Source organism: Sceloporus occidentalis, unplaced genomic scaffold, assembly GCF_023333645.1.
Source record: "Sceloporus occidentalis isolate IW3139 unplaced genomic scaffold, rSceOcc1.0.p SCAF_1, whole genome shotgun sequence".
Lineage (NCBI taxonomy): Eukaryota > Metazoa > Chordata > Lepidosauria > Squamata > Phrynosomatidae > Sceloporus > Sceloporus occidentalis.
In genome coordinates this window covers 199,745,164-199,767,980 of record NW_028316981.1, presented here as the reverse complement: position 1 = coordinate 199,767,980, position 22,817 = coordinate 199,745,164, and the positions used below count along the sequence as shown (strand labels likewise).

Sequence of the window (22,817 nt, the reverse complement as noted above, 5' to 3'; positions counted from 1 at the left end):
ACCAACTACAATTCCCAGGATTCCCTAGTACTGAACCAGAACAATTAAAGCAGTGTCAAACTGGATTATTTCTGCAGTGCTGATGGAGCCTTTGGCAACTTTCTATGCCTACGTCCGCACTGCAGCATTAAGGCATATTCTTCTCCTCCCCTAGTTATAAAGGTAACTTGCAGGTACAGTTGGATTTCCACATTTAGGGGTCTTGAACCCGAAACCACATGAATGTGGAGGGCCAACTGTAATTATTCCTCATGAAGTTGCAATTGCAATGTCACAACATTGTATTTCAGTCATTGAAGAAAGGCATTAACTGGAAGGAGTGAGTTATTTAAACTCATTATTTTCCAATACCACATTATTTCATTTCTTTATTTATTGGCCATATGTCTAGGAGTGCATCTACACTGTAGAAATAATGAGGTTTGACAACACTTTAACTGTCATGGTTCCATCCTACAGAATCCTGAGGTTTGTAGTTTTGTGGGAAACCAGCACTCTTTGGCAGGGAGGACTAAAGACCCTGTAAAACTACAGCTCCCAGGATTCCATAGGCTGGAGCTACAGCACTTAAAAGTGGCGTCAAACTGCATTATTTCTACAGCATAGATGCACCCAACCCAACGTGTACAGGAGCCAGTCCTCTTTTTGCAGGAAGCTTCTGTCTGAAGGGCTTGTCACTTCAAGTCTGGTTTAAACATTTAAAATCATACAAAGGGAGCATAGGTGCCTTGGGGTTGCCTATCAGGACATTAGAGAAGGAGCAGGCACATGTATCACCTGGTTGGCTGAGATGCATTGTGTTTCTATTAAAATCACAATCTCAACACACAGCTATACATGTTCCTGCATATGCCTACATTCCTAATGAGAGCCACGTTCTGATGCACAGGAGTTCCTCCCAAAAGAAGGATCTTAGCCCAGACCTCATCATTTGTTGTTGTTGTTGTCAGTTGGCATCATCAGGTGTGGTAACTCACCTGCCATAGGCCTCCTCCCATACCACACCATACAGACTCTTTAGTAAAGTTTTAACTTTAGTACACTTAATTGTAATTCCTGTAATATAATGGTAATGTGACATAAACGACTAGCACAATTGCAAATATATCTTCCAAATGCAGCATCATATGCACAGCCTAAATCCATTTACATATACAGTGAGCCCTCCATACCCACAGATTTTTTATCTACGGATTCAAGCATCCACTGTTTGAAAATACCTTTAAAATAGATAAATTCCTATCTATTATACTTCCTATGAATGGTTTGTTGCCGGAGCATTCCTGGATCTTCATGGGTTAAATCTTGGATAAGCGCAACGTGTCTGAAAAATTTGCCAGGAGCATGCCTTTTACTCACAGCTTCCCCCCCATAAGATAATCGCTGTAGTCTTTCTTGAGCACCAATACTTTGTCTGAAAGACCCCCTGACGCCCCATTCCCCCCACCGCCTCCCTGAATCTTTCTGGGGGGGGGGGGGAATTGCCCTCTTTGGGAATCACTACCTTAGATGATGATATAAATAAGGCAGCCTGCAAAAAGAATAAAAACACTGACACAAACTTGTTCTACGAGTTACTTTATTGTAACCCTCAGTTTTAAATAATTAAATTTTACAAAACCAACTACTGTATTAAAAACCCAAGAGTTCTAACTTCATTTGCATGGAATTGCTTGAGGAGACAGCTGACTGACTGGCAGCTCCTGTCAGACTTCAGAACATGTTTAATTTGTCTTGTTAGCTGTCACAGGGACCATTCCTATAATCGTTTTATCTTTCTTTTTTTAAAAAAATCATCTTTTAAAGTGAGGCTTTCCCTGAACTTCCAAAGCAGTAAGCCTGAATTAGATGATTCCTACTGTAGAGTAAGCTCACTCTATTCAAGATTCAAAGAGTTCTCATTCAATTTAGAGTTCAATGTTCAAGCAGCTGTAGAGCAAATAGTCTTCAGTACTATATAGCATCCCCCTGTGGCTAACACATTTTCCAAATGGGAATAAACAGTTCTACAGGACATGAAACAATTTGTAAAATGGGATTTTGAGTTGCAGTTGATGAGCCTACTTCACTGAAGGATTTGGCTTCAGATAAGCAAAATAATACACACGTGTGTGTGATGACAAGGTATTTACCTATATTTTCTGGTTAAAGCTCTAAATTCCAAACATCTGATACAAATTCCTGGGCAAGGCATAAATGGTTTCTTTGGTTATATGTATTAGAGTGGACAACATGGCCCAGGTGATGCTGTTAGGTTGCAATTCCCATCAGCTACAAGTCAATGGTGACAGGTGATGGGAGTTGTAGTCCTGCAACTACTGGAGACCCCCAATTTCCCCCTCTGGGATATCAGATGCAAACTCTGGCACTGTGGTTACTAGCTGCAAAGTTTAACACAGCACTCAAACATAAAGTAAAATATGCTGCAGCTGGTCCTTCCAGTCCTTTCACCCATAGCAGTCACTGCAGGTAGGGCAGAGGTGGAGAAATGTTAGGCCTCCAAATGCTCTAAACTTCCACTACCATCATCCCTTGCCATTGGCTCCATTGGGTGAGACTGGTGGGACTTGAAATATCAAAATGTATGATGGGCAAAAGGTTCTCCTGCCCAGGGGTAGAGAAAAAGCAGCTGGCAAAAAGACTAGGGTAGGAAAGTGCAGTTGTGGCTTCATTCATATTAAGATTGGTGTGTTGCAAAGACTGCCAGTTACTCCCTCTGCAGCTGGGCTGCCAAAAGCTACATTCAGGCAGCAGCACGTCATGTGAGGGAGAGAAGCATATGCTTCAGGCTGTGCCTGATGCATGTGTTAGCTTGAGAATAATTAGCTTTCACGCAGCTTGTGTCAAGTATTTAGAACACTTCATGTTCTGTCATCTAGCCAGCCTTGCCGCATCAGACAGACTGGAAGGGGAGCATTAATGCTCAGACGCTGACAACCTGCCTCATTGGAGGCTGAATGTCTGGGGTGGAAGATCCATTGCCATGGGAGTAGCAAATCCACTGTTTCATGATGGCTCCTTACACAGAAACTTCAAGTTGTACGGGACCTCTCCCTGTACCAAACCTCTGTTGAGATCAGATCTGGCACCCATAAAACTTGGGTCACCTGCAGGAGTGGAGTTGTCATCCATACAGAAACAAAGCCGCTCAGCACTTTGGAGCTAAAGTTCAAAAATACAATCATTTTACTGTTCTCGCATATGTATTGGTTTCATCTGGGTCCTACACAGATTCAAAGCAGGAAGACTATGGCCAAAGTTTTGAAGTGAGAACTTTCTGCCCCAACTACTTAGCTGGCATATTACAGGAATTCTGCAAAGAATATAAGGTTTCCCCTTCCACACCCATGTGCCTGTTTCCATGGAGAATCTTGTCAGTGGGCATGTGGTATAAGCCTTCTGATAAAACTGGGGGGTGGGGGTGGAAGACTATGTGAGGATATGTTTTTGCCAGCCTTCATGGTGCCAAATCTGTACCACAAATGGGAAAAAAAATAACTTGCATTCAGCTTTCTTACTGCAAGGTAAAAATAGGCACCTGTGCCATCCTGCCAGATAGAAAAGAAATGTTCTTATTACACATCAGGAAATACATTGTAAAATTATTATCTGCCTATGCACCATTGTACAGCAATACAAGAAAACAGAGGAAGAAAAGTGTGCATGTGTGTGTTGCTGTTCACCTGAGTTAACAGATTGTAAAAGACCAGAAAATGCTTCTTAGAAGCTGTGCGCTGGCTATATAAGGCACTTCTACTTCTTCTTAAGAAGTCTGGTGGAGATCAGATTAACTAGCACCTTGGGCAAGAGGTGGTAAATGCTGAAGAAATGAGATGGATAAGACTACCTAAGTTTGATCACAGAAAGCATTTCTGACTTATGTTTACAGCTAGAGGTGGGGAACCTCTGTGCAGTTGGACTCAACATCATTCTCATCCAGCATGGCCAGTGGTCTGGGGTGACAAGCGTCAGAATCTAAAACATCTGCTGCAGGTTCCTTACTCCTGTAGAGAGCTATGTTTTTACCTCCCCTTGATTATTTTCTAAGGAGGGCAAGTAATTAACAATGTGGGACAACTGGAGGAAAGTCCCTCCAAAGGATGTGCGTGTGTTCCAAGGTTTTTGGAAAAATACAGCAACAGCACAAAAATCATCCAGACTCTTCAGAGGCTGCAACTATCTCAACTGCATTCTAAACTGATGCTAGAATGGCAGCAAAAATAAGCAAACTAGCTCTTGCAAAAGCCATGTTAGCAGGGCATATGTTTGAAACAAATCTTAGGATTGCTATGAATCCACCCTTTACTTTGAAAATGTTTACCTTATAAGGACATTATAGGACATTTTCTTTTCAAAAGACAACTCATACCTCTCAAATGGAGGGAAAGTGACTGTTAAAACAGTTTCACATATATATCTTTTAAATAAAAAGTTTTTAAGGAGCTGTAAAGAAACACCACTGGTGTCCTCACCCAACTGATCTCTGACATAAAGAACAAGATATACACAAAAGCTACAAGTGCTAAGCAGAACCTCCACATGATGTCTCTCATTACTAGAATGCACTGTTTTGGATTACAGCCACGATATTTAGTGGCTTCCTCCCAATTAATGATATATTTCTAAGCCAGGAGCTGACCATTTGTGGCTTTCCAGATGGTGTTATAGTGTAACTCCCATTAACCCTAGTCAACCAATGGTGAGGCAAGATGGTTGTTGCAATTCAGCCATATCTGGAGGGCTGTATGTAGTCCACCCTGGTCCTATTTACTTCTAATCCAGAGAAAGTTAGCATTTCAGGAAAAAAAGATTATCTAACCTTCTCGGCATGTTAAGTTTTTATATGTTGAGTATGTTTTGTGCCAAACATTCAAACAACTACTTTTCAGACATCACCCAAGGAGCTATGTTCATCTGACTCCTATTGACCATTCAACAGTCAAAGTAGCTTTGGGTTTTCATTGATCCTGACGCTGGAAAACATCCCCACATGCCTGAATAGATTGGGTTCCACCACAAATGCCCGCTCCCCATTCTTACGCAGTAGCGAGTAAAGGGCGGTATCTTTGGCAAAGCCTTGACGACAGCGTATTTCCTTCAAATAATTCAAGACACGCCGGGCAGAAGGGACTGAGAACAGCATGGCTGGAGTACAGCATTCTGTCACAGGCACAATGTTATAGAGTGGAGGGGCCAAGCGGCGAAGCTCCAGAAAATAATGGCGTCCCACCAACTCTACCACCAGCATGCAGTATAGGGCAAAAAACAGCCCAATGGACCAACTCAGGTTAGAGCGACCAGAGGCCCAGGTGTACACAATCCCCAACAGCACCCCCCAAAACATGCCTATTCCAAGCCACTCAAGGATCCTCATGGGCTCTGGGTTGAGATAATGCTGTAGCCTCTCAGGATGGTAGAATTTCACATAAAGGGCATCCTGAAGGTGAGGCTTTGAGAACCGTCTCCGCAACAAGTGATGCAGCACGGGAAAGATCTCTTCCTCTGGGATAGCATCATCTTCCACTAGCAGAATATACTCTGGCTTGTACACCTGAAGTGATTTCTCAAGGCAGTAGGTGTAATCCTGCTTCTCCTTTTCGAAGCGGTTCAATGAGAGGTCTGAATCCTCATGGTCACTGTAGCGATTCACTGCAGGAAAGAAATTGGCAAGCAGCTTGGCATCCCAATGGGTGTCAGGACTGGCATCCACATTACAGAGTAGGAGTCTATGGTGCTGGCAAGGGGAACCACATTTCTGGAGAAGGCGGTGGAAGCGAGATGCCACCTGGAGCACATAATGGAAATCGGGACGCCGCTGCACTGTAATGATGGTGATCAGCAGCCAAGGTTGCATGGCCTCGCCAACCAATGTCTTTGATGAATTTGGGGCCTGCAGCCTCTCAAAGTAATGGAGCGCTTTCAGACCCTCCTCTTTGTTCTCCTTGAGGAAATCCTGGCTCATGGGGTTCAGGTACCAGCGTCGCACATAGAAATAAGAATAAAGAAGCTGCTGGCAAGTCAGTGGAGCTAGCACACCAAATGTTACAATTGTCAGAGCCAGGAATTGCATCCATGGGTTGGACCAACGGCAGAACCTCCCCCCAGGATGCAGTCCTCGTGGGAACATGGCTAGGAATGTTCAGTGGATGGCAGCCCACAGGCTCAAGCCCCAGGTCTTTCATTCAGCCCATTTTTTTTCCAGGTAATATTTCTTATAGCAGGATAATAAAGTTAATCACTGGATTCAAACCTGCAAAGAAAGGAAGAAACAGTTACCATGATCACTAAGGCAATTGCATACCTGAATGAATCAGTTTTGAGGGCCTTCAGTTGTAAGTCAGGCATATATATTAAAGGTGATAAATGTACATACAAAAATATCATCTCTGATTGCTCCTGCTCTAGTACTTTCTTGAAAGCACAAACCTCTTGGAAGAATCTTCGGGAGGGGAAGAAGTGGATTTAAATTTTAACAGTGAGAAAACAGACAGATATGGGGAGAAGAGGCTGCCTGTTTTAGCGTCATTACATGTATTATGACTGGGCTTCATTTGTGTTGGATTTTCATCACAATCCATTTCCAGAACCAATATTGACAGAAAAAAAGGATATATACGGCCCCATATAGACAGGCCAAAATAAAGCTGCTTTGGGTCACTTTGGAGGTATGCTGTTTCAACGATGCATGCCTACTAAGAGTCCAGAAGCTGCGCCAAAGCTATGCTCTAGTCCTTAGGACTGGATTGTGGCAACTTAAACTTCACTTGAGGATTTAGGAATACATTTTAGGCATCCAAAGAAAAGAGTCTAAGGCCTGTTACAGACTGCCCAAATAAAGCTGCTTCGGGTCTCTTTGGAGGCATGCTATTTAAATGATGCATGGGTCCTAAGAGTCCGGAGGTTGTGCCAAAGCCACACTCCATTCCTAAGCACTGGAGTGCAGCTTTGGTGCAGCTTCCGGATTCTTAGGATGCATGCATCATTTAAATAGCATACCTCTAAAGAGACCCGAAGTAGCTTTATTTTGGCAGTCTGTAACAGGCTAGTTACTGAGCAAATAGAAGAATTCTGGGTGTGAACGATTTTCAGTGTCTCACTCTCTGCAATGCAAGAAAATTTGGGACTGAAGGAAAATTTCATGGGGAGACAGAATTCTTATTTGAAGTGTCAATGGCCTAATTTGCCTTTCCCCGTAGTTTCATCTTTGGTATTCTGCACCTCTCTAGACAAACTCCATTTTATGGGAGATGAGCATGTTCAGTACTCGCTGTACTGTTCCCCAACCCTTTGGGTCTTTTCTTCCCGACAGTTCTTTTGTACTTTTTGGGGCCCTTATTGTTCACAACAATATTGCAAACACAGGATTGAGACCACAGTTGGTCCAGAATTATATTGGTACAGGAAAGGTTCAGTACGGAACTACTCTGTTTCACAAATTGGTCTCTTTACCCATATGTTCATAAATTAGATGTAGAAAAATTATTTCCCCTCAATTTCCTTCCTTTTATATCCTTTTATCATGATTTTAAAATTACTGTACAGTTTAAAAAATAGTTTTTTTCAAACATTTGGTTTTTTTATTCCAGATTATCTACAGGGGGGAAATCAATTTCTAAAACAATAAAATAAATCGTATGCAAAATGTTGTATGGGGAGAAGGTCCATAGCTTTCAGGAGCTTCTAAAGAGGTCCATAAGCCCCCAAAGCATTATGAACCACTGCCTTAGCCACTATTCTAAGTTGTTGTTGTGAACATTCAAATTGTTTCTGACTTAAGGTGATCCTAGGCCAAACCTATAATGGAGTTTTCTTGGCAAAATTTCTTCAGAGGGGGTTTCGCTTTGCCTTTCTCTGAGGCTAAGAGAGTGTAATTTGTCCATGGGTCACCAGGTGGGTTTCCATCGCCAAGCAAGGATTAAAACTCTGTTCTCCCTAGTCCTAGTCCAATGCCCAAACCACTACATCCACTGTTCCATATCAGCTCTCATTTAAATAAATCTTGTTCACTCTCACTTTAAAATTGTTCTATCCATCTGCTTACTGAGGTCAAGAAGTCAGAAATTAAAAGAAGCAAAATAATATTTTTGTTAATTTGTTCTTTTGTTGAAAGCTCTCGAATGAAACCAGGGCGATCCCATACTAGACTGTTTCTCAGTCTCTGTTCTATAGTTGTCTAGTTAAAAGGAAATCCTGTATGCTTCACCATTGCACATCAGAAAACAGTATTATCTGGGCTATTTGCAGTTGGCAGCAACTCTACTTGTTCTGGGAACTGATGATAGCCTGATCATGATGATAGCCTGATCAACAAAGAGAAAACATTAATGTATTATAGAAAAACTATTTCAGCCTCTACCTGCTTCAGCTCCTCTGACTCAGAGCAAACAGTAGAAGTGGAGGTTATAGAACACAAGGAATGGAATATTCCAAAGCATTTCATCTGCCATTGGTGAATGATGCTAGGCTAAGGCCATGAGGAAGTAGAAATACTCCCTCATCCCTAAAGATAAGACTTAACATTGTTCATCCAGCTCAAATGGCATACTTTGGAGAACTTTTATTCAGCTGGAATATTTATGGGTCTTTATTTATATAATCTGTGCCTGGTGACAGTGCTCCACAGATCAACAAGCAGATGTCATCTAGGATACACCTAGACTCTGGGGTCTGACAATACTTATCTCTTCATCCCCTTGCTGGCTAGGGACTCAGCATTGCAACAAGTCCAAGCAAATTAAAGGCCTTGATTTTGTTTGCTTGTTTCTAGTTTCAAACCAAGGCAATTAAAGGGTTTGATTAAACAAACAATAGCAAAGTAAGTAGCTTAGCACAAAAGAGGGTTGTAAAAATAACTTCGCGTTCAGGTGCAGCTTAGTGTCAGGAAGTCATGAAATGGGAAACATACTGGTGCATTTGAAGAACTAGGTAAAGCTTCAGGAGCAGGTTAATCATGGGATAATAGCACGTGACGTCATGTGAAAATCATTCATGCAATTGTGGGTTAATCACTGTTTATACTTCCAATTTTCCCTTGTGTGATAAACTCCATACAAAACAGAAGTCTACATAAATATGCATTTCCTGTTTCGTTTGATATTATGGTGCAGTGCCAGTTTGTAATAGCAAAACCTCCTCATTACGGAGGGTGAGCCTGTAAAAGCAGATAGACACTACTATTTGTCTACAATGGAGTACATTTCTACTTACCATTGACATGGAACCTCCCAACTATTCAGTCCAATTGCAATGGCACTTGCCCTACTATTCTATGTTAGCACTGCAATTAGAAGTTGTAAAGGCAGCCAATAGTGCCTTTGAGACTAACTCAGATGAAGAAATTTCTAGCATAAGCTTTCATGGACTTGGTACATCTGATGAAGTAGACTGAAACCATCAAAGCTTCTGCTAGAAATTTCTCCCTCAAAGGTGTTACCCGGATTCCCTTATGCCTGTTAAGGCTAGAACAGGCAAACAGGATAATCTCTTTGAATGCAAATTAGACATGGGGAGGGAGATCCCTCAAGCAGCAGATTTGCTGTGTCACAACAGGAAAAGAAACTGTTTACCTTTGTTTTTATTACAGTTTAACTGTCAGGGATGCAGAGATGAAGGCAATGGCAAATCTCCTCTGAACAAATTTTGCCAAGAAAACTCTGTGGTAGTTTGGAAACAGGTTGAAGGCGCACACGGGGAGATTTCCAAAGACAGGAAGATATGCAATGAGTTCCTGTGAAAAGGGCGGATGCCAATCTCTTGGAGAAATGCTGTTATTACATTGATTAAAAAAAAGATACAGACGAGACATTAACAAAGAATTACAGACCTACTTTATCATTAAATGATAAAATAATTATTAAGTGATTATAAGAGGTTTGGTATTATTTTGGAAACCACACTGAGAAAACATATTTCTCAGACTATTCACGAGGATCAGGGTGGATTTTAACCCAAAAGACAACTAAGGAATAATGTAAGAACTGTTCTTAATGGTACTGAACTTCTGGATCATCATAACCACAAAAAGACCATTTTTAGTGTAGTTTTATGAGACATTTACCAGATTACCACAGTAGTGTTGTTGTTCCATATTGACTGCTCTGGCTGCCTCCTGTTGCATCCTGGGATTTGTAGTTCAGTGAGCCCTAAGAGCTCTCATGCTGAGAATTCTAAATGCCTCTCCTTAAACTGCAAATCCCAGAATGCAACAGGGCAGTTAAAGTGGAATAGCAGTGCTATAATAAAAGTGTAGTGCAGTAATCTAGCTAGCCTTCCTTGTCAGAGAGCTCTGGTGCCAAAAAAACCCTACAATTCCCAGTACAATAGTACTTAGCCAAAGCAGTTAAAGTGGTCTCAAACTGAATTACTTCTGCAGTGCTATTTTAAATAGTTATATTAAAACACATGACCCCCCCCCTCCTTCCCAAAAAGAAAAAGGTGCATATATGGGATGACAGAAACCCTTCCCATGAAAGGCAGTTTAGAGCAGTGGTCCCCAAGCTGGGCTCTTTAAGGGATTCTGGACTCCAGCTCCCAGAATCCCACACTTTTGACCCACATGGCTGAGACTTCTGGGAAATGAAGTCCAAAAATCATAGTTTGGGGACTACTGGTATAAATGCTTGAAGGGACGAAAAACAACAACATTATGAATTGTACCAAGATGGAGGAAGTGTTGGGGGCGGGGTATTTTACCTCTACATTTTACAACCCCCCTCAGCCCCTTTCCAGCACCCCTTTAGGCCTTTTTATGAGGGTCTCCTATGCCCCCCATAGCATAACCCAGCTTCCATTTTGAAAGAAAGGGGTCCCTCGCCCCTCAAAAACACCCCGAAATGGCCGCCTTTCACAGGAACGCTTGGGAATTAGACCCCATTTAAGCCCATTTTTGGGAGGGCACATACCCCCCCCAAAAAAAAAACTGAATAGGGGCAAACCCTTAAGGATTGCGACCCTCTCCCATCCAGGTCCTCCTTTTCCAAGGCTCGTCCTCCATTCCCACACCTCTTCCTCTCATTTCAAAATGTCCTCCATTTGGAGCATGACGAAGCGGCAGCAGCAACAACAAACACCTCTATTACGTTCTATTGATATCCTCCATTTTGAGGTCTCCTTTGAGGACCCCCCCCCCCAATTGCTTTGAACCCCATGGAGAAAGTGGAAGGGGGAGGACTTTGGGTCCAAAACACACTGCAGAAACAATCCAGTTTGAGACCGCTTTAACTGCCCTTTGGCTCAATGCTAGGGACTTCTGGGAAGTGTAGTTCTGTGAGACATTGAGCCTCCTCTGTCAGAGAGAGAGAGAGTTCTGGTGTCCAGGAAACTACAACTCCCAGGGTTCCCTAATATTAGCACTGAGCCAGGGCAGTTAAAGCGGTCTCAAACTAGATTATGGCCTGTTACAGACTACCAAAATAAAGCTGCTTTGGGTCTCTTTGGAGGTATGCTATTTAAATGATGCATGGGTCCTAAGAGTCCGGAGGTCGCGCCAAAGCCACACTCCATTCCTAAGCACTGGAGTGCAGCTTTGGTGCAGCTTCCGGATTCTTAGGATGCATGCATCATTTAAACAGCATACCTCCAAAGAGACCCCAAGCAGCTTTATTTTGGCAGTCTGATTTCTACAGTGTGTTTTGGATCTTAATCTCTCTCTCTCTCTGTTTTGAAATCCCCCAGATGTAGTAGTCAAAAAGGTGCAGATCCGTGGATACCTGAGAAAGCCCCACTTCGAAGTGGGTCAATGGTTCTTCTTTGTCCACTGCAATGGAGGAGGAGGAGGAGGAGAAGGCAATTCACCACCCGCCATTTGCTTTTAATCCTTTATCCTTCCGTCTCTTGGTCGGTGGCTGGGATGCTGCATTGTATGGTTTCCTTCTGAGACAGGCTGGGTTTTGCTCCTGCTACTTCCTTCCCTCCCTCTTTTCATCCAGCCTGGGATTAAAGGAGGAGGTGAAGGAGGAGGAGAGCCAGGCCTGGGGCTGTGACAGCCAGAGAAAGCAGCCAAGGCTTCAAAGATATATATAGCCCTAATATGGCCCTGTTAGTCTGTGGGATCAGTATACAAAGAGATATTGTAGCACAGTGGTCCCCAAACTGTGCCCTTTAAGGGATTTTGGACTCCACCTCCCAGAATCCCAAGCTATAGGCCCACATGGCTGAGGCTCTTGGGAGATGAAGTCCAATGGCTCTTAAAGGACACAGTTACTAAAGTATTATTCAACGGTCCCCAGACTTAAGTCTGCAAAAGCTCATGCTACCCACTTCTTTAGTTAGTCTCAAAGGTGCTATGGGGAAGGATTGCTGTTGTGCCTTTAAGTCGTTTCTGATTCAGGACAACACTATCATGGGGTTTCTTTGCAAGATTCGTTCAAAGGAGGTTTGCTCTTGCCTTCCGGTGGGGCTGAGAGAGTGTGACTTGCCCAGGGTTACCCAGCCAGTTTCTACGGCCGAGCTGGAATCGAACCCTGGTCTCCTAGTGTCTTAGTGCAGGGTGACCAAATGTCCTGACTGCAAAGGAGGGCAAGGCACTGAGAAATGTAGGACAGTCAAGAAAAAATGTAGGCCATTACAAAATAAAAAATTAAAAACACTGAATTCATGCTGCTTAGCCATGCTCAGAATGGAGGACTTTTTGAAATTCCTCCTGGACAGAAGGTTGAAATGTATGCCATGTTGCAGAAATGATCTAAATTTGGCAGCACTTTAACTGCCATGGCTCAGTGCTATCGAATTATTTTATGAGACATTTCAACCTTTTCTATCAGATAGCTCAGGTGACACAACAAACTACAGGTCCCAGAATTCCACAGCAGTTAAAAAAGTGTCAAACTGGATTATTTCTGCAGTGCAGATGCAACCATCATTCAACTCTCAAACCACAACACCATGCTGGCTCTCAGAGGTCCAAGGTGCAAAACACACTGCAGAAATAATCCCGTTTGAGATAGCTTTAACTGCCTTGGCTCAGTGCTAGGGAATCCTGGGTATTGTAGTTTATTTTGGCTCCAGAGCTCCAGAAAGCTAAACGTCTCACAGGACCTCAGTTCCCAGAATTCCCTAGCACTGGGCATCTAAAGGTCCGAAACACACTGCAGAAATAATCCAGTCCGAGGCCGCTTTAACTGTCCTGGCTCAGTGCTAGGGAATTCTGGGAACTGTAGTTTTGTGAGATGTTTAGCCTTCTCTGTGAGAGAGCTCTAGTGCCAAAATATGCTACAGTGCCCAGGATTCCCTTAGCACTGAGCCAGGGCAGTTAAAGCGGCCTCAAATTGGATTACTTCTGCAGTTCGTTTTGGACCAAAGCAGTCTCAAACTGGATTATTTCTGCAGCGCGTTTTGGACCTGAGATACCAACTGACTATTACAATAGACAACTGGGCATGACTTGCCCAAGGTCAGTGTGTTTCCATGGCCGAGCAGGAATTTGAACCCTGATCTCCAGAATCCTACTCCGACACTCAAGCCAGGACACCACACTGGCTCTCCATAAAGCACAACTAGTTATTCAGAGGCCTAGGCATGTTAGTTTGGGATATCAGGATGCAAAGGGATCTTGTAGCACCTTCATCCTATAGCATAAGCTATCCTAGAATTGATCTTCTTCCTCAGATGCTGAGGAAGTAGACCAGGTCTATGCAAACTGATGCTACAACTTCTTCCACACAGTTAGGAGATTATCACACCAGCCACTTTCTCGCCTCATTCCCACTGCAGTCAGGCAATCAAAAATAAGATGAGAACTTCCAGTTGCTGTTGTTTTTTAAAATATATATATTTTATTGACAATATGAGTTACGCAAAAAAGAAAAAAACAGAACACACAAGGACATAATACACAACAAAGACATAACATAACGTGTCTATTAAAATACCACTTTTATACAGTATTAAACCAAAATATTAACTGTACTTCCGAGATAACTTCCTTGACCTCTGATTACCCGCGCATTTCACTTTCCATCTAAGATAGCGTTTATATATTTAAATATATTATCTTTTTGCCTAATGTTTTGAAATAGGAATTACTACATTATGCTTATAAATAATATGAGCCAATGCTGAAATGATACTTGATACTTAATATCAACCATCGATGTTGGGAAAGGGATAAACCCTTTGATGCCAAGGTCTTGTTGGACCAGGGTCAGCAACGGGTCTATTGCCAAAACAAATAGCAATGAACTCAGCGGACACCCTTGTCTTAAGCCTGATCTTATTCAAATCTCTACACAAGCTGCAAGTAATGTCTTTTTTGCAGTAGAGAGTGGAATGTCCTCTCACACCACGCTTTGAACAGAGGGGTGTCATACAATCTTTCCTACAGTGGTCATATGCCCCACATTGAAAACACGCTTGTGGCTGACTGCTATAGCGAGTCGTTCCCCTGTCACCACCCATAAAGAAATATTTTAGCAAATGTTTTGTAGCGCCAGTAAAAGCCCTCTTCTCCAAGGCCACTATTGCTCTAAATTCACCTGTCCAGACTCCTGCCTCACTCAGGTTTTTCTGGGGCTCCATAAGAACCTTACAATGCTGTTGTAACCACAAGGAGATGTCCTCAGCCGGTATACAGGTAGTCCTAAAATTTATCGTCAAGACTTTGGTCTCGCCTCTAAAAAGAGGGATCACATCATAATCGCTGAGGGGTGCTGTTCTCGTTTTTAAAGCAAATTATGTCCCCATTCTCACTGGCATTTTTGCACTGGAAGGAACTGAGAAGCTTCAGTTTCCCCCTCCCCGGATCCCTCCGCAAGCAAGTGCTGACTACAATTCAGGGGTATTTTAACCCAAATGCCCTCTTGGAGAAATCGGGTTTAAAATGAAGGCACCTGCTGTCAATCAAATTTCAGTTCCGCGATCATCATAGGTGACGTTTGCAGCACTCATTGGGGCATTGGAAGTGTGCTTCCCACCCTTCTTTTTTTTAGAGGAGCAGGCACCAGAATGCGCACATTTTGTCAAATTTAAAAACCTCCTCTGTGTGTGTCTGTGTGTGTGTTGTGGGCATTTGGGTCGGTGCAGGTTATGATCTACCCTTGGCCCCATTTTCAACCCCAAAATGCAAGCTAATGCCATCTCTGCATCCTGTATTCCCCCTCCTTGCCATCCCAGAATGCCTCATACACATGTAATAATACTAATACTAATACTAATAATAATAATAATAATAATAATAATAATAAATTCCTCACCTCGGAAATGCCAGAAAAGGAAGCGATACCATGCATTCTTTGCTTTTCCTAGGCTACCCCTGAATTCCTTAGAGACAGTAACAAAAGCATTCTGTGCCAAATTGCCAAATTGGAAAGGGAAACGTTGTAACATTCTCATTATAGCATTCATTCGCAAAGGAAAAAAGCCTCTTGTATAGTGCTCCTTTCAGCATTTCCCCTTTGCTGAAAGAGAGGAAATGAAAGGGAAAGTGAACAAGCAACTAGCCACATTCTATCTAAATATATATCTACCTGAAGCAAAAAACATGCGCATAGACGGCCAAACGTAATTTTTAAAAAAATCAAAATCAAAAGGAAAAGGTCCCTGCTGGAGAGCAGAGCCTTGGCTTGCTCTGGCCCTCTGATCTGCCCTGAATTGACCCCGTCAGTCAAACCGATTCTCCCTTTTTGCCTCCTGTCACCCTTTGCCTCCTGTCAGATTCCCCTTTTTGGCATCCTTCCTCCGGCTCTTCCTCCTCCTCCTCCTCCTCCTCCTCCTCCTCCTCCTCCTCCGCCCCAATGAGGGGAGGGAATGCCCTGCCCACTGCCCTCCCTCTGACCTTAATCCCTCCTCTGAACTTGACCCGATCATGATCAGGGGCAAGTTCATATTTCGCGGAACCTGGTTTTTTTCAAAAGAGACGGCTTTTGCCCCGATTCTAGATTCTAGATGACCCGGGCTAAAGGGCATTTGCTTGTGCATGCCTCGAAATGGATTGTGACAGGTTCGGGGCCAATATGAACTTCACGTGCAAGAATCGATTCCTGATCCGGGGTAAAGTGTAGTCTGAATGGGCCCTTACATAAATCCCAAAAACGTTGATAAGCCCTCTCAGACACAAGACAGATGTCAATTTCTCTCATGCCAGGTGGGATTATCAAAGCCAACAGATCTTTTTAAGGATATTTTAACACACCAAATAAAATCTCCTGTTCTATATATCGTCTAGAGGTTTTGACTTCATCTTGGCCCTTATACCTCAGACGGACCAGGAAGCGTTGCATCAGGTCATCGTCGTTCGGTATCTCTTGGAAATAGGCTTCTAGCAGTTCCTCCTCCTCAAAGAGTTCCATATCTGGATCTTCAACCATCCCCCTTCCAATGTTAGATGAGCCAGCTCTACCCTGAAATGCCCCTGTAGCCACCAGGGCATAAGATCTCAGCTCTGGGGAATGTGATGAATTGTCTGATACTGCCTGTCTGGACTCTAATGTGTCCTGAACCATTTGCAAAGGTTGTAACTGTGAGGGTCCTACAACAGAGTCCTTTGGCTCAAGTAGTGGGTCTGTGAAAGAAATCAACATCCCTCTCATTGACGGTTTAGGTCCACCCCCACTCCCCTTTCTTTCCTTACTCACATTTCCCGCTATCCCTTCGACCACCGTCTCCTGTGAAAGTCCATTGTTCAGCCTTCCGATATTAATGTTTATTTTTAATTATTTTTATTTCACTTTTATTTTTCAATTTTTAATATTTATTTTATTGTATCATATCATATCATATCATATCATATCTGGGGCTGCCAAGATAGCTGTGTGTGTATATGTGTCATGATATTTGGGGTCTGTCATGACATCCGGGTTCACCACAATACCATGGGATTGCTGCAGTGTTTGGGCTTGTCATGATAGTGGAGTGTCCTGTTGTGATACCTGGCGTGATATATGGGGTGTCACAATATATGGGTGTTTTTGTTATTGTTGTTTTTTTTTAATTTTAATTTAATTTAATTTAATTTTTATTTAGAATCAACGTTCCTTATCCACAGATTCTCCCCCCCCCCCAAGATTAAAGTATCCACAGCTTGAAATTATTTTAAAAATATATAAATTCCAAAAGGCAAAAGTTGATTTTGCCATTTGATATAAGGGACACCATTTTACTATGCTATTGTATTTAATGGGAGTTGGGCATCCATTGATTTTGTTATCTACGGGAGGACCTGGGTATGTGCACCATGGCAATCTGTTCATGGCAAAAAATAAAAAAGAGCTTCTTTAGAAATATTTCTGTATTTGCATACTCTAATTCTTGCAGGCATTCCTGAGGGTTAAGTTCTGTTGGAGCATATAAAGTTAGCAATCTGATATGAAAGTAGCATATGAATTCCTATGATGAAAAGCTTTTTTGAATTAAGCTGTTTGTAAGTGGATAGGTGTACAGTATTTAGAAACATTAAGGCTTATGGAATGAAGACTGGGCTAAGAACCTTCTAATTGTCTGGGGAGGGGAACACATGCATCAGCACACAGCTTTCCTTAAGAATGTAGGAATATGCAGGGATATGTAAGCTATTTGTTGAGAAATAATTCCTATGATTTAAATAGAAACACAGTGCAACTCAGCAGGGATGGGGAGGGGGGGGGACTGAACAGGTGATACATGTGCCTGCTCCTTCTCCAATGTCTCGGTGCTAACTGCAGCTGGGCAACCCAAAGGCACCTATGCTCCCTTTGTATGATTTTTCATTTTTAAATCAGACTTGAAGTGACAAGCTCTTGAGACAGAAGCTTGCCACAAACAAGAGTGGTTCCTGTACACTTAGACATGTGGACACCTTCTCTGTTACCCACCAAAAATGTGGGACTCAAGAGTTAAAATAACTCATTCCTTCCAGTTAATGCCTTTCCTCAGTAACTGAAATATCATTTCATTATATTACAATTGCAACTTCATAAGGGATAATTTCAATGCACAGTTGGCCCTCTGTATCCACGGATTCTTTATGTATGGATTCAAACATCCACAGCTTGAAAATATTTTATATATATATATATATTCCAAAAAAGAAACTTTGGTTTTGCATTTTATATAAGGGACACTATTTTACTATGTATATTTACTATGTATTATTGTATATAATAGGACTTTTGGTATCCTGTACCTGCAAGTTACCTTTAGTTAGGGGAAGGCAGAGGAAAAACGCCACCTATTTCAGGTACTACCTCATACTGCAGAAATGAAGAGATTTTGGGTGCATTTTCTAAAAAAATTGTTCCGTGACCTTTGAAAGTAGGCAAAGAGTTAGCTATTTGTAGGGTTAACTGTAATTCATAACTTTTAAAAGGGATCTGTTCATGCTCTGAAATTGTGTGTGTGTGTTGTTCCCTATGAAGGGTGGATTGCATCATATGAGCACATAGGAAGACTGGTTTGTGCACATAGGTGGTGGGAGGGGTGTGTGAGAAAGATCCAGAGGCAAACATTATTGGCTGAGCACTGTCATTCTTCTTCAGCCAACCACAGCTACTGAGCATTCACACCCCTTCCAACCAGCACGAAGAGGAGAGGGGGAGAACAGAGGAAAAGTTAACTTTTAACATTAGCTGGAAAGGTATAAAATGTTTCAGCACTGTTGAATTTGGCCTGTTTGCTGCAGCCCTCCTCACCAGCGGAAACCTGTGATCAAGGCAGCAGAGAAACTACCCAAACGGTACGTGTTGGCATATATATATATAAACATTGGTATGTCTTGACAACATTTGAAAAGGTAAGCAAGGGACAGAGAGGTAGGTTTGTGCATGCATGTGCATATCTGATTGAGAAGCTGGCATACTATACTTGGCTATTTGTATATTCCTCTCTGGCCTCTAACCCATCGCAGAAAAACATGTGTAGGCACCAGTCCTGTTCTTGCCTCAATGGGATTTCCCCATATAGATGCTCTGCATGTCTTCTTAGGGTGCATTTACACTGTAGAAATAATGCAGTTTGTTGTTATTTGTTGCATGCCTTCAAGTCTTTTCCAACTTATGGTGATCTATCAAAGGGTTTTCTTGGCAGGTTTCTTCAGAGGGGTTTGCCATTGTCATCCTCTGAGGCTGAGAGTGTGACTTGCACAAGGCCACCCTGTGGTTTATATGACCAAGCTGGGATGATACCACTTTAATTACCATGGCACCATCCGGCAGAATCCTGAGATGTGGAGTTTTGTGAGGCACCAGCACTCATTGGCAGAGAAGGCTACAGACCTTGTAAAATTACAAATCCCAGGATTCCATAGGATGCAGCTATAGCACTTAGAGTGGTATAAAACTGCATTATTTCTATTGCGTAGATGCATCCATTGCTCCAAACCATAAGAAAGTTCTTGTAGCCATTTTTGTTGTTCTTTTAGTTAAATGAAGTTTTTGTAGATAACCACCATATACTGTGTAATCTTCATATCTACTGTACTTGAGTTTGGTTCCAGGACCCCCACCCTCAACCCCTGTGGATACCAAAATCTGTGGATACTCAAATCACATTATATATAATGGGGTAGTAAAGTGGTGCCCCTTACAAAAATGGTTTTCAAAAATCAAGGTTTGCTTTTTGGGAACACACACACACACACACACACACAAAAAATAACTAATTCACATACATGTTTTGCTTCTTCAGTTGGCTTAATAAAGGTATTGCCACAATGTGGACTTTGGAATTTGCCTTATGGGCAGCACCGCTGCTCCTGCAGAGTTAAGTTTCCCACCCCCATTAGCATGAACAGTGCCCAGTACAGAATATATGGTGTGTTTTTAGGATGTATTGATGAATATCTAGAGTTAATTTGCACACTATAACAGAGCTGGAGAATAACCTGATAGCAAAGTGGTATGTATGTATGTCCACTGTGCCTAAAAATTGCATTTGAGGGGTATCCTTGCTATAGGCTTTCCCCCCAGGCCATTTTGATGGGTGAAAACCTTGGCGGGGCACAGGTGGATAACCATATAGAACCTAAATTAGAGATCAGGAGCCTCTGGCTCTCCAGATATTAGGGAACTGCAACTCCTGTTATCTCGGAGCATTGACCATGCTAGCAGTGGCTGATGGAATTGAAAGGATCACAGGTTTCTTGTTAGATAATAACACCCCCAACCCAAGAGTACATGTGGCTTTCTCTTATTTTGAAAACTAAGCTGGCTTGGTGGATGGAAGGCCAGGGCATAGAAGACGTCTTTACCAAGGAGTAGGAAAGATTCCAGTCTGAAACCTGAAGAACTGCTGTCAGTCAGATATTAGACTAGATGGACCAGTGGTTTGGCTTAGCCTGCTTTATTCTTTGATTTATAGCAGTGTTGAGAAGCTTGCAGCTTTCTTGATGTTGTTGGAGCAGCCCTAGGCAGCAGAGCTAATGATGGGGATACTGGGAGATGCAATCCAGCAACTTCTGGTGGACTCCACCACTCCCTCTCCAGCTTATAACATGGCAAGAGAGAGAAGGAACCAGGCTTTGGGAATGTGCAGGCAACCCCTGCCTTGGGTAAATTTCAAAGTTCTCAGCTTGTTGTCTTTAAGAGTGACTGAAGAAAGCTTAATCCACAAGCTGGGGCCCTGTAACAGAACCAACTCTGATTGCAAACTCTTATCTTGAGTTACAGTCCTGCTTCCCTGAGCATTTGAGTTTGCTTTCAGTTACAAACACCAGATAAAGGAGGGCCATACTGATCTTTGAAATTTTGCACACCTCCGTCTCTTGTTCCTTGAAGCCTATCATGAAATGCTTTGCTTTAACAGCTTCGTCTTTCATAAAGATGAATCATTTTGTCACCAAAGCTCACTCGAGAGTTTCAGCTGCCCTAGATTAGGGAAATTTTATGGACAATCTAAAATCTTCCAGGTTTTGTTGAGCATCACACCGATGCTGCATCTACACTGAAATGTAGATGGTGCAGTTTGTCACCACTTTAACTGTCATGGCTCAGTGCTCTGTAAGTCTGGGATTTGTTGTTTTGTGAGATATTTAGCCCTCCCTAACAGAGAGCTCTGGTGCCCCACTGAACTACAAATCCCATTATTCCATAGCATTGAGTTATGGGAGTTAAAGTGGTGTCAAACTGCACCATTTCTGCAGGGTGCCTGAAAGAAGTCACAGTCCAAACATATCTAGAGGGTCACACAAGTTGCCCACTTCTGTCCCGGACAGAATACAGTGGATATCTTGGACTGCCTGAAAGACGAGACTTCTCCCTCCTTTAACTGTATTTTGTATTGTATTACGATTTTACTGTACACCGCTATGATCATCGCGGAATAGCGGTCTATAAATAAAACATATTATTATTATTATTATATCTCTCTTTATGAACTCAAGGCTCAGCCTGATTCCTGTTACCATCATCCAGAATTATTCTGGGGCGTACGCACTGATCACACCAAGAACTAGTCACCATAGCTGCAGCACAAAGACTCAGGTCTCTACTGCATTGTTAATGATTTGCTTCCCATGTTAACCCATAAGAAGAACTCCTGGGGTTTCATGCTTTGGCTTGGAAAGTTACTTTCCCCATAGAACACATATCCAGGGATGTCCATGTTGACCACCTAGAAAGTACAATACCATCCAAAATCCACAAAACACTGATACCTTTATTGGAACAACCAAAATGCACAAATACACACTGCAAGTTGTATTTTGTGCATTTTGGTTTTCACAATAAATGATAAATTTCAAAATAAATGTGATGTTCTGCTTGGAGCATTGCTCATTATTTTTCTTGTATTTTCAGTTACTTTCAATTACTTTGGTACTTTGGCAATTACTTTGGAATTTCCCCAACACACCCACTGAAATTTGAATTAATAAGGTATACTCCTGCAGTTTAAGCTTGTACACATGTATAGCAATCGGTATTGTATACAGACGCAGCACAAGAATTGGGAGTGAAGGATATAAAAAGAGATGACCATGTACTATGGGCCAATTTATAATAACTGCATTGTAATTATAGCATTTACTTGCCATAATAATGGCAAGTATAGGATATCACCCTGAGGTGTCAGCATGAGCTATAAAGAAAAAAACCACATCTTATATATACAGGGAGGCACAGCATGTGCACTGCAGAATTAATGTAGTTTGACACTGCTTTAACTGCCATGGTTCAGTGCTATGGAATTCTGGGATTTGTAGTTTGGTGAGATTTTCAGCCTTCTCTGTCAGAGGGCTCTGGTGCCACATCAAACTGCAAATCCCAGAATTGCATAGCATTTAGCTATGGCAGTTAAAACGGTGTCAAATTGCACTATTTCTGCAGTGCAGATGCAGTCACACACACACATTCTACTTGGGCTTGGCAAAGGTTACCTTAAGCCCAGTCTCCCTGGCATTCTAGTTTTCCATGCTCAGTGAATCTTCAATGTTCAAAGTGAGGTACACTGCTGCCCTGTTTTGGCTGGTGACGGTGGGCATAATGACTTTGGCCATTCCACTTCCATCCTTCTTACCTCTCCCTCCACACTCACATTTCAAAACCAACCAAATCACTTTTTTGTCCTAATTCATGTGACTGTGCATTAAGATATACAGGCACATCCCAAACTGCCTCAGGCTACACACACACACACACACACACACACACACACACACGGAGACAACTTGGTTCTCCTAATGTATCAACAGAACCTTAAGGACGATGACAGAGAATCAAATAATTCCTTCTTTTGCTGATGTGGTCCCCCATCATCTTATCAAAAATTGCCACCAACATTGGTCCAAAACACACTGCAGAAATAAGCTAGTTTGGGATGGTTTTAACTAACTTGGCTCAGTGCTAGGTTATTCTGGGAACTAGTTTTCTGAGACATTTAGCCTTCTCCTCCAGAGAGCTCTGGTGCCACAATAA

The 22,817-nt window shown here is 42.3% G+C and overlaps 2 protein-coding genes across 5 annotated transcripts in view; one reads left to right on the top strand and one right to left on the bottom strand.

The window, feature by feature from the left end:
• Nucleotides 1–1,536: 1,536 nt before the first annotated feature.
• On the bottom strand, nt 1,537–11,908 carry PGAP4 (post-GPI attachment to proteins GalNAc transferase 4). 4 transcript variants are annotated; one of them, XM_089488608.1, is made up of 3 exons: nt 11,709–11,908; nt 9,567–9,764; nt 1,537–6,250 (listed from the first exon to the last, which is right to left on the bottom strand). In XM_089488608.1, exon 3 carries the CDS (start codon nt 6,125–6,127, stop codon nt 4,940–4,942), a length of 1,188 nt encoding a protein of 395 aa, XP_089344734.1. In that variant the 5' UTR covers nt 6,128–6,250; nt 9,567–9,764; nt 11,709–11,908; the 3' UTR covers nt 1,537–4,939. The 4 variants fall into 4 exon arrangements, with proteins under 4 accessions (XP_089344734.1, XP_089344735.1, XP_089344736.1 ...); XM_089488609.1 differs by lacking the exon at nt 11,709–11,908 and adding an exon at nt 10,935–10,955; XM_089488610.1 differs by lacking the exon at nt 9,567–9,764.
• A 6,629-nt stretch (nt 11,909–18,537) lies between these two features.
• The window catches only part of ALDOB (aldolase, fructose-bisphosphate B), a 29,197-nt gene continuing 24,917 nt past the window's right edge, over nt 18,538–22,817 (top strand). The window contains exon 1 of the mRNA XM_089488605.1: nt 18,538–18,643. The gene's annotated coding sequence lies outside the window, so the exon portion shown is untranslated. The remainder of the gene's footprint in view (nt 18,644–22,817) is intronic.